Source organism: Convolutriloba macropyga, chromosome 1 (genome assembly GCF_964194025.1).
Source record: "Convolutriloba macropyga chromosome 1, txConMacr16.3, whole genome shotgun sequence".
Taxonomy (NCBI): Eukaryota; Metazoa; Xenacoelomorpha; order Acoela; family Convolutidae; genus Convolutriloba; species Convolutriloba macropyga.
Window position 1 is genome coordinate 66,399,908 of NC_134468.1, and position 12,977 is coordinate 66,412,884.

The 12,977-nt window shown below is 33.5% G+C and overlaps 1 protein-coding gene across 2 annotated transcripts in view; it reads left to right on the forward strand.

Annotated features, from left to right (window-relative positions):
* The first annotated feature begins 1,873 nt into the window (after positions 1-1,873).
* The window catches only part of LOC142350795 (lactosylceramide 4-alpha-galactosyltransferase-like), a 52,409-nt gene continuing 41,305 nt past the window's right edge, over positions 1,874-12,977 (forward strand). For both annotated transcript variants that reach the window (XR_012760917.1, XM_075402754.1), the window contains exon 1: positions 1,874-2,544. Coding sequence is in view for 1 of the 2 variants with exons in the window: in XM_075402754.1 (XP_075258869.1) it covers positions 1,973-2,544 (572 nt within the window). In the remaining variant the exon portion in view is untranslated. The remainder of the gene's footprint in view (positions 2,545-12,977) is intronic.

Genomic DNA, 12,977 nt, shown 5'->3' on the forward strand with positions numbered 1-12,977 from the left:
CCTAGTCCAGACCTGGACTTCCTAGACTTATGAAAAGCCCTAAATAGTCTAGCAGGGTGTCAATATTGATCAAAATTACACAGTTAAGCTTCTTAGTTAAGATACAGCTAGTTAAATTATTCTCACAGGTCAAGCAAAAGTCATGGTTCGAGCGAGAGCCTTTTGATAGAGAAGTTTTGGGTCAAACGTGTTCTTATCATAGGCCTTTTGGGTTAAAAAATGGTATATTACGTATCTGGTATGGTGTAATACGTATCTTCATTGGTCGAGCAAAACTCTTTTCAGAAGTCTGCGTTTTTGCAAATTTAGAAAAATTTTTCGTTTGCTGCTGCTTATTCTGAAGCAGCGGCCGAACAAGACTAAATAGCATTGCACCACTGCAGTCCAAGTTAAAACGCAGATGGAAAACTATCAAAGTTCTTGAGTATTTTTTGACTTTATTGCAGCAGGACTCCATTGCCACAATACGTGATTGGATAAAAACAAGTAGCTCCATTAGCCTTGAGAAAACGGTGGTGATAATCAATTGTTTTCTGTTCCAAATTTATGAATTCTCGTTTTTAAAAGGTAATGAAAATTTTGACACACTGATGGCTCCTCTGATTAGCAAAAGATGAAAGGGCATACATGTTGACTGCTGTATAAGCAATAGTGGGCTATAAAAATCTACGTAAAATTGCTGAGGCACAAAAAAACAGACTCATGGAAAGACTTTTACTCGACCCATGATTGGAGAATTTGGCCAAGCTGAAAAAGACTCATGAAAAGACATAACTCTTGACTTTTTATTTGACTTCAGCTCGACGCAATTTTACAGCTAAAACATTTTGGTCTAGGAAAAGTCCAGAGACCAAGTTTGGTCGAGCAAAACTGCAATATAAATTTTTGGGTCGAGTAATTGCCAGGTTGACAAAATAAGGGTCAAACAACAGTCAAAAAGATCAAACAAATCTACAAAAATTCCGAGTGCTCAATTCATGGACATTTAGTTTTATCTGTTCATGGACATTTAGTTTTATCTGTTGTTTACTGAGAAAAAGTTATTTGTCATAGGGCAATAACAAATTCTGCATGTTGAAATGCGGCCCGCGAAAATAATTGTAAAACCTAATTTTCTGAGAGGCGAAATTTTGACTGAAAACTTTATGGTAACAGGCTATCCAACCGTCGTTAAGAAAAACTATTGTTGCATAAGACGCAGTGCTGCTCTTCTGAGTTGAATATAGGGCTCGGTGGTCAGCTGTAACTTAGTCAACATTAACGGTTGACATTAATTACCTGTTTAGAAAGCTTAAAAACGCTTAAAAGGAGCCATTATTACTTTGAACAAATTGAAAGTGAAGCTTAGCAAACCGCTGTTTTGTTGGAAAAACTGGCAAACTTCTATCTGGACCTTCTCGCAAAGTAAATTTTGTCTTTTTTGAAGTTTTTTGGGATTGTTAAAAATCTGTTAATTTATCGTCAACTCATATAAATTCAGCGGAAATGTAAAGGAGAATGCTACTGAAAATGCTCTTCAAAAATTGGCTGTTTATTTTATAACTTGCTATTTGAATGCATTTTTATTAATATGTGTATTGCAATTAAACGAATAAAATGGAACTCTTTGGTGAAATCGTGTATATTTTGAGACCGCAGACCTTTTGATCAATGCAATGAATAGTTTAAAACACGCATGTGCTCGTTATAAAATGCAGAAAATTGACCAGTACCAGAAGTCAAAATCCGTGAAGTTGCTACACACAGCTAGAACTTGACATTCATTGACTTTAATAGTGCGCGTTTTACGTAAGCAGGTTTACGAGACTCTGCAGAAGTCATTTCAAATTTCGGGCTTAACATCTCGAACCGCTACCCGGATTTTGGTAAAACCAGAAGTTCTCGGTGACTTCAAGCAGAGTCACGTAATCTACGCTTCTGTATGCCCTAGTAATTTTTCCTACCAGAAAATTCCTTACTCTACCGGCGAACAATGCTGCATAAAAAGGGACATAAATATGAATTCTGCTATATAATGGGCTTTTTGTATTTGTTTATGCTAGCAATGTACTCAGAATTCTACAATTTCAGAAGAGAACAGATGCAAATACCTTTACCTGAATTTGATGGGGTCAACAATTCGGTTGAAAAGCAAATATTTTTTGTAGAAACTTCAGGAAGATCTTATTTGAGAGGAAGAGATTGTTGTGCAATTGAATCAGCATCTCGAAACTCGGGTCTTAGAGTTCAAATTCTATTCACGTCGGGGCATTTGAATTTATCAAGATCAAACTGTTCTGCAGAATTATACAAAAGACCCAACAATATTCACTTTTACACTGTCAATGTGTCTAAGGAATTGAAGGGTACTCAAGTAGAAGGAATAGGAAAAAAACTTCTACAAGATGAAAAGCTGAGAAACTTGTTTTTGAGTGACATTATACGTATTGTGTTAGTTTACAAGTATGGAGGATTCTATTCTGACTTGGACTCTGTTGTCATTCACAACCTCGAGAACTTGACGAACGTTGTGGGAGCCGAGCAGGTTTCAGCATCCGCCAAAAGGTAAATAACAATTTCTCCCAGTCTAGACCTCCACTTATGGGAAGGACTTAAATGTCTAACTTTCGGAAGATCTTTTTATTGGGACCCGAAGAGATTTTGTCTATAATGTAAGTAACAACTCCGGTAGTTGAGATTTAGGTTTTTTCCCAGTCGTGAGAATTCGGGAAAAATTTTGGATGAACTCGTGAATCCAAGTCAAAGTACAAAGTACAAGCATGTTCTCTAAAGAGCATCGAATATTTTATTGCTAGAAGTTCTGGACAAAGCACAGAACACACTGCTTTTTTTATTAATAAAAATGACCGATAATCCATATCACGAAGGAATATCGGGTCTTTCCCATTATAGCCCCCCCCATTAAAATATAGCTCCCCCATTATGGTATTTTTACTATAATGGGGGGGGGCTATAGGTTATCTGACCACTAAGCTGGGGGGGGGGGGGCTATAATGGTGAAGACCCGGAATATCTTGCAAAAACATATTTTACCAAAAAAATTTTTTTGAAGCTGAACAAAATTGGTTAGATTTAAGAAGGCATACAACAATCATGACAGCCAGCTTACCGTAATTGGTAAAAAAATTGGGATCAATTCTGGGATCTATTCTGTCTCCCCAGCTTAGTGAGCATAAATCTTTTATGACCCCCAGGCTCACGTGCTATTTCCTTACATGGTAATGTGCTATATAACAACACATAATTTGTAACTGGGGGTTATAAAAACACTGCGGCCGAAATAGAATTGATCCCTATTCTGTTTTCCCCCACCCCACGTAACTGAACTCCAATTGTATAAATCAGTTCTAGGCAATTGTAAGTGCAGGTCTCCCAAGTATTATAATTTGCTTGCCTTCTCGCTTGAAATTCGCTTCTTTCAAGCGAAAAAATTTAGTGGCACAAAAGACGAATCTTCAACAGTCGGGTGGCACAGTAAGGAGAACAAACACCTGCGGCGAGGGAGATCGACAGTTCGATCACCGTACGCAACTTTATATTCGCACTTGTCTTAGACTTGCCAAGTCTTGGCCAAGTCTGACAAGTCTTAAATGTGTTATGATTATAGTACTGAATCAGTGTTGATACGTAGACTTGGAATTAGGCTTGTAAAGTAACGGATATTGACTTGGCGTTAAGTACGCCCCCCAGCTTAGTGGGCTAATATTTTTACTCCCCATTATATTATACGTCACCAGGCGCATGCGCTATTTTTTTTACACAGTAACGTGCTATAACAACCTGTAATTTGTAGCTGGGGGACGTAAAAAGCACTGGGGGGGGGCAAAACAGCATACATCCGAAATTTGGTACCGCACAATCTCGTTAAGGGAAAATATTTTTGACCTTCGGATTGTAGATGTAAAAGAAAACTTTTTCGTTCAAAGCCTTCGGTCAAATTGGGGTTATTGGATCAAATGGATCTATTACAGGGAGATACATGACGGTGCCTGTGATATCTATAACAATAATTAAGATTTCAGATAAATAATTTACTCTTTGTTAATTAACATTCTACCAAATTCGCTCCCTAAATCATTAAACAATCGCAAATCATGTTGAGCTCTCAAATTAAAAACCAACGAAAAGATATCAATTTTTTCAGCCTTACACGGGTCTTTTCATTGCCAGAAATATTGACAGACCTCGTTTATTTGTCAACACATGTTCTGCATGTTTTGTCAACATTTTTTGGTTGATCTTAACATGTGATCAAAAAAGATAAATTTCAAATAAGAGGACTAAAATAGTGTAATTGAATGGCACTTTTAAGATAGTAAATTTTCTCTAAAATTGTAGTGCATTTCTAAGAGTGTAAAATTTCTCTAATTGTATTTCTAAGAGGGTAATTTCTTTAAAATTATAGTGTATTTCTAAGAGTGTAGTATTTTAAAATTGAACTCTTCCACTCTTTTCCCTACTAAAAAATCGACTAAAGATTGTAGTTTTTAGAGTGTAAAAAGAGTGGAGTAAAGAGTGTAAAGAGTGGAGTAAAGAGTGTAAAAAGTGTAAATGAAGTGTAATTTCCTCAAAATTACACTCTTACGCTCTTTTCCCCGCTATTTAAGAGTGGAAATTGCTTTACACCCTTATTCTCGCTTAATAACGGTTGAATACGGGTGGACGCCTCGGCCCGGGAAAGACTTTTTGTGCACTCACTAAGGGAGTTCAGACTTTGTATATATATATATATATATATATATATATATATATATATATATATATATATATATATATATGAAATTTTATATGGTCAACGTTAATTTGCCCTAACCTTTACTGTCTTCAGCAGACTTAGCGCCACTTTCTTTTGGTTCACGTTTGGTTCACGTTCTGTGATACACCATAGTGTGCATCCTATAATTTGGTGCTAAAAATTATGTATCAACCTTTCATCTAATAATTTAGTACAAAATCCTAAACATATTGATCTTGAGTGACCTTCATGTTTAACCCCTACAGCTCCGCAATTATTGTACAGACAATATTGTTCATAATTGCCCCGCGAAAAATAATGTCTGTTCAAACTTGATTACAAGGACCAGCATCTACATATATGCTAAAACTTCATTCTCTTAATTTTGGTACCACGAGAATAGTAGCACAATCTTTCTTCCCGAGTCGGAATCGGATGTTAATCTTGCAAGAATCTTGCAAGATCTTGCAAGATTAACATCATCTTGCAAGATCTTGCAAGATTAACATCGTCTTGCAAGATCTTGCAAGATTAACATCCTCTTGCAAGAATCTTGCAAGATCTTGCAAGATTAACATCGGGTCTCGACCAGGGTTTGCTAAGCAATTCGTAGATTCAGTTAGCACAAGTTAGATTCTGAATTGCACGGCGACTCACTAATTTGAAAATCGTTAGTGTGGTTTGCGCCGCAAATAACTATTCTGTAAAGTAGTGATCTGATAGTTGTGAAGTGAACCAAGTTTTGACAATTGAAAGGGACGTGAGGTGATTAATTATAAGATTTTTAATAATATAGATTTTTGTTGCCGATGTCGAGATACCAACATAAACGTAGCTCGTGAGTATGCTAAATCAAATCATATTCTAGAGAGAAACATGACAGAAGCAACGTTTTTTTTACTCTGGCAAGCCCAAGTATGCAAAGGGATGTCAGTCAATTAGCGAAGATGAAAAATTAAGGGAAAAAACCACGAGCGATTCGTGAACTAACTCATTCTTGTCATAGGGAGTCATAAGGCCAGGCCATAATAGAAACCAGCATAATTGCAAAATTAGCCTACACCAGCAATGAACGCAACAATCACTATAAGATCAAAAGCGCAAAAAATGCATAATATTTGTACCAAAAATTTTGGAAGGCGACGCCAAAATTATGTTTTAATGGGACCAGATTTCGTGATACATTTCACACTTTTTGTTTTTGTTGAGCATCCTTCAGTTGCTGCCTTTTTCTAAGCTACAAAGTAGCAAAAAAATTTATGTCTGCGGTCCTTTAAAATCTTTTTCCTTGATTTTTTTTTAGAAATTAAGAACTGAACAAAGTGTCTCAGCTACGATCCTAAAGCTCTCCTAAGTCTTGACAAAAATTGACAAAAAATTTGCTTTTTTGATTTAGTAGATTTCGCAGAAAACTTTCAAAAACTCAACACTGAAATTCACAAAACAACTTTTTTTTACTATTTTGAGAGAAAATTGAACAATTTCGAAATTCTGCATAATTTTTCCATGTTTCTATAAATTTGTTCTGTTTTTAGAATGGTCATGATGTTATTTTGGAACGCAATTTAAATAAATTCTGTTGTATTTTTTTAATAGATGAAATTTTTGTAAGATCGGAATAAATTTAAGAATTTTATTCTGAACTGCATAACAGTTGACCGTATTTTTGAAACTGTACAGTTGGCATTGTATCCTCTCGTTTGTTTTTGAATTCTGCTATCGGTTGTTGTTATCCGACCCAATTTAATCGTTCTGATTGAACTCCGTGTTCAGAAATTTACCAAATAGATGTTCCAAATAGTATTTACTTTTGCTGTGGATCTTCAAACTAACTAAAGTTAAGGTAAATTCACCTTAATAAAATTAAGGTACAACGTTGTGATGGTAAAGTTAAGGTAACGTTTGCTTTAAATTTTTGTAGCGTTCTTCAGTTCATAATTTTATATATTTAGAAAAAAAACCTGTAACGGCTGCTCTCCTATCAAAGTCAAGGAAAACTTTACACCGCCCAGTTCGTTTCAGCGGTTTCAAATCTGTCCGGATATTGTGTTTTTGCAGTTAACTTTTGTGAACTGTATTATCCGCTATACTTGAATGCCGTTGCATTACTTGATACTCCATAATTTCAAATAACTACTTGTTCAGCTTTGCTGAATAACAAATGGCTTTGTTTCAATTAAATGAAAATTCAAAATTTCAGAAAACCAATTAGTATCAAATTGGAGGTTTTTCAATGATATCTCCCTAAACACAAAAGCTAGTGAGATAAAATGTCACAGGGTTAAGAACGTTAGGTAGGCCTACTATCTGATGTAAAATTAAACAACGCTGGGTAAATTGCGTTGGTGGGGCTACCTTTTATATTTTATACCCAATCTTAATACATGGGCCAAGATTTCAATGTTGAATAACTCTCTCAGTAATGATTCAAAATTGAGCAAACTTGGCAGCGCACAACACTGTCATACAAGTAATCAAACGAAAAAGAAATGAACTGAATTGGTTAAATGGTCTTCGAGAAGTAACACAACAGTTCTTTACCTCAGATTCGAATATTCTGAGCTAATTTAATGAACAACTTTTGTTTCTCAATTGGCCTCCATAACACCAATATCAAACTATGCTAGGCTTCGTTAAAGCCAGTAAGAGCAACTGACTATGTGCTTTGCACACAGTTTCTCTTACTTAGGAACTTTGTTCCTCAGAAAGACAGTTTTGAGAATATCAAAGTTAATTCTTTTTCACAAATCAAAGTTAAGTCAAGACTGTACAATCACTAATATGATCTACAGAAACAAGACACAGTAACAAGTAATTTACCGCTCAAGAAAGTGTGCCTCAATACGCACTGTATGTCAGTTGAATAAGACAAAATTCACAAGTTTCAACTGATTTTTGGTGGTTTTTCAAGCTCCTTTTATGCTGCTAGTCACGTGGTTTTACATGTCAAATTCAACTGTTGATTGGTTGTAGATAATAATGTCGACAGAAGGTGAACACTTTTCCATAACGTCACCTTTTCAGTGTAAATTTGATGTCATGGGAAATTTGTTAACCATATAGAAGTTTTGTCGAATATTCTGTATCAATAACAGGCTGATTCGCAATCCAATTGCAAAGAATCTCATGCAATACTGTTAAGTCGTAGTATTCTTTTGCTGGTTGTTGAGGTAGTTCGAGTTTGAGTTTTACTTCATGAATGACAATTGTGTACTAATAATAGTTGCTAAATATAAATGTTGAACAAAATGTACAAATCCCTATGACTTCAATAGAATGTAGCATTAATTCATTCTTCATGCTATTCTAGCTTTAATGCTTGAAATGGCCTTGAAGCGCTATTCGTTTTGGTAATTGAGTTAGTAAGCTCAGCCACCACAAAACCCAAACAAAATGTTGACGCTTAGAGTTAAGTTAAGGCTTTTGTTAAGGTGGCGAGGCCTTAACTTTAACCGTAAGGTTGAGGTAAAATTAGCTAAAGCTAAGGTGCTTTTAAGAAAAAACAGGTTTACCCTAAGAGTTGAGGTAAGTTGAGTTAATTTTCAACGTAAAAATACCTTATTATTAATTAGTGTGTTGATAAAGATTTAATTAAAAAATTAACCAAAGAGTGCTCCTGCTTTTAAGCCATAGCAAATATCAGGGAAGAACACAATGCTTGTTTTTCCGGCTGCCTAAGCTTTAATCAAATTAAATGGAATTACTAATTCAACGTTATTTTTTGTCTTACAGTTTTTAAAGGACGTAAATGTTTACTGAAGATCAGTGTGACTTCTCGAAAGGTCCTGAAAATGTCCTGAAATTTAAAAGTCACCCAATGATTTCAGAAAGCTTAACGAAAACTCTTCTTGTTTCCAGCCGGGTTTTATAGTTGGTTCTCTTTATAATTTTGTACCAATGTTGGTGCTGATATCTGGAATAACACATGTCCTGGCAGTAGTAGTGGATAAAACAAGGGATTCAACCACCAGTAAAATTTGTCCCTTTCTCCTAACGCTAAACGCGCATGTCGAATCGGGCCAAATTTTACTGTTTGTTTAATCCCTTGTTTTATCCACTACTATATATTAGCTCTAAATTCGCTTCTTTTATATTTTAAATCTATCATTTCTTGTCTCACTTTGTGCAAACCACTAGTACAGAGTTAAGCTGGTAATTAACTGTTATCAGACGGATAGTTTGGGTTCTATACCCACCGACTCCGGTGGACGTCCCCAGATACTAGTATAAAACTAATCAGTGAAACTGCTTCGCAGAAGAGACCGTGTAAAAAGCACGTAAAACCAACTTGCGAAAAAACTTGAACAAAAATTGAAAGAAATATTTAAATAATAAAAATTTTCATATATCCCCTAATCAATATTTAATCATTTTAAAACTAAAACTTTCTGTCTCACTTAGCGTAGTGGTTAAATCATCGAGTCTAGTTAAGTTGCTTTAGCAAACGGAAGGTTTGGGGTTCCTTCCTCACTGACTCCAGTGAACGTCCCCTGACTCTAATGAATTACTATGAAACTAAGTGAGATAAAAAAACCAAATTCAAAGTTCTTAAAAAGGATAATCCCTGCTGTGAGACTGTATATGGGACACACTGTGACGGGTATACAGTCAAAAACACTGAGATCGGTGGAAACACAGTGATTAGTGTTTTTCTATGTCTTCTTGAATATTATACTTATAAACATGCTCTCTGAATTGATTTCTAGTGTGACCATATCTATATCTATGAAGATAAATACATAGTCTACATTTCCTATTTCTAAATCTATATAATGATATATGTTTATAAACATTACACATACTACACGTTAGATATTGATCAGGATCAGAATAATGATATCCCAAATGTTCTATATAATCTTTCACTTTAACCATTTTTTTTACAAACATAACAAGAATATTCTAATTCTTTACAATTATTACAACATTTTTTCCAAGGTTTATTTATACACTTTTTGCATTTCATTTTCATTTTTCGAAATATTATTTTTTGATTATTTCCCTAAAAAAATACATCATGTCTCAATCAACTAATACTAGTGTCAAAAACTTCTGCGATGTCTGTAATCTATCCTTTGTATCAAAGAAGGCTTTATACAGGCATCAATCATACGATCTCAAACATAAGGAACTATTGGAGAAAATGTTTGAGTCTGAAGAAGAGGAAATCTCGGAGAGGGTGTATAATTTGGATGAAGATGATTATATTATTAAAACAAAAGCAGCCACCAAACCTAAAACTAAAACTGAAGAGGATATCTACACCAGAATTAAGTATGAATGTAAAGAATGTCATGAAGAATTTAGAAGTAAAGTAGCTCTAACTACTCATTCATATAGTCACAATCGCATGTATCTAGAAAACACATAAGACTTCGATTTAAACTCAAGTCAGAACATGAGAGAATTTTATATTACTGATAAATGTGGGAATTACATTGAAGATATAGATGAAGCAACTAATTACTCTTTAGAAGAAATTAAAAACTGTTACCAGTTTCGTAAAGTTAAGAGTTTTAAAAATAAGATCACGGCTGAATGTGATTATAAGCAGAGAACCAAAGAAGAAGTTAAAACTACTAAAATATTTTTCAATACTGATTATATTAATAATAATGCAATATATGAATATGGTGACTTCAATCGGTGGCTAGATTTCGAAAAGGAAATATATGAAGGTTATTGTTATGATTTTGAGTTTCTTGGAATAAGAAGTATTCAGTTAAACATTGAACCAACTAAAGCGTCTATTGGTAGTTATATAGATTTACCTCCTGATCTCAAAAACTCTAAATCGATATTAAATATACGTAGTTATAAATACAATTGCTTACAACTAACTAAAACTGCTTGGCTACATCCCGCCCCACACCATGCAACTCGAGAAAGTAAATATGTAGATAAACTAATTGAACCAAGACAACAACATGAAGGTGATTTTGCTTAAATAATAAGAATACAGAAATATAATACTAATATTTGGGTATACACACCTTGTGGTAATGGTAAAATAGAATTGTTTAAACAAGTGGATGATTTTAAAAAAGATAGAAAAGATGTAAGAATACTAGTTTGGAGTAATGGTCAAATAGAACACTGTGCCCTAATAAGAAATATAGAAACCCTGTTAGAACGACCAAATAAAAACAACATTAAATATTATTTTTGTGATAGGTGTACCTATTGGTTTAACTCACAAATTAAATATGATAAACACGAATGCAGCACCTCATTCAAACCAGAAATTTTTTGTCCTAAGAAAAAACATATTACTTTTGTAAAAGAACAAAAACGTCAGAATATAAAAAAATATTATAACTGCCAATATAGAATGTTGCATTGTTGATCCGCGAAGCGGTTTCACCGATGTCTCAACTAATGATTTAAAATATGTAATAGCTGAACATATTCCAATAGCTGTGGGTTACACCTGGCAAGGTAACTTCAAGCACTACTTCGGTATAGGCTGCATCAAAAGATTTGCTAGAGATCTGTTAGAAATAGAAACTGAGAATAATTTCAAACATAATGAAAAGATGATATTCACAGAAGAAGATAAATTATATCTTGAAACTAATAACACTTGTCATATCTGCAGTAAAACATGTATTAATAAAGTAAGAGATCATTGTCATGAAACTGGTAAAAATAGAGGTCCAGCATGTAAAATATGTAATCTAAGATACAAACAACAAAACTTCATTCCAGTAATATTCCATAATGGCTCTGGCTATGACTTCAACCTACTATACAGTGAACTCTTTAAACAGAATAATGATAAAAGAAAAGTAGATAACATACCACTAGCTGCTGGTAAATCTAAGATGTTTAGCATTGGTTGTCTCAAATTCTTAGACAGTTATAACTTCTTAGCTATGCCTTTAGATCAAATGGCAAAGATATACGGATGTAAAACTAAAACATTATATCCATATGAATACTTTCGTTTGGATGATTACCAAGAAGTTATAGGTAATCTATAAATAGCAGACTTTAAATCCTCTCTCCATAATAAATTACCAACACAAGAAGAAGTAGATATCTTTAATAATGAAAACAGTAATAAAACTGGTAAAGATCTAACTATAGAGTATTTACAAAATGATGTGGAAATATTAGACTATTGCATGAATGAATCTGTTAAACTTAGTATGAAAGAATTCAAGCTCAATCAACTACATTACGTTAGTCTCCCGGGTTATAGTTTTGATTGTTGGTTAATGTCAAGCGGTGTAACATTAGATACATTACAAGATAAACAAATGCTAGATGATTTTGTTGGAGCAAAGCGAGGTGGTATATGCGGAATAATGGGTGATAGATATATAAATATTAGTAATACTAATACTAATGCTAATATTAATGATAATACTAATACTAATACTAATACTAATACTAATACTAATACTAATACTAATACTAATACTAATACTAATACTAATACTAATACTAATACTAATACTAATACTAATACTAATACTAATACTAATACTAATACTAATACTAATACTAATACTAATAATAATACTAATACTAATACTAATACTAATACTAGTACTAATACTAATACTAATACTAATGATAAAGTCATTAATAGAAATATATGGTACATAGACGCAAACAACCTATATGGTTATGCAATGATGCAAAAGTTACCTTATTTACCTTATAAGGATTTTGAGTTTATTACTACTACTACTCTAGATCCGCGAAGCGGGTTCCTCGATGTAATATTGAATACTCCAGATGATAGTGATCATGGTTACTATATAGTTTGTGATATTGATTATACTAATGAATGTAAAGAGAGAACAGAACAGTTAGCACTAATGCCTAATAAAAGAAAGATAAATGATAATGAATTGGGATGCAGAGAAAAAGAGGAAAGTAAAGCAAGAACAGAGAAATGAATCTTAGACCAAAACAACAAAACAGAATATATGGTTCATTATAGGATGTTAAAGTTCTATGTTAAGATGGGAATAAAAGTAAATAAATTTAAACAAGATTAAATATGTAGAGATTATATACAAAACAATACAAATAAAAGAGCAACAGCTAAAACTGAAGCAGGAAAGGATGTAAGGAAATTAATGAATAACTCATTATATGGAAGAATGTGCATGAATCCTCTGCACTTCTTTCAAAGCAAGTTCTTGCATGATGAAGAAAAGATAATGAAAAGTGTAAGTAAACCAACATTTAAAAATATAACTAGATATAGAGATTATAGCCAAATAGA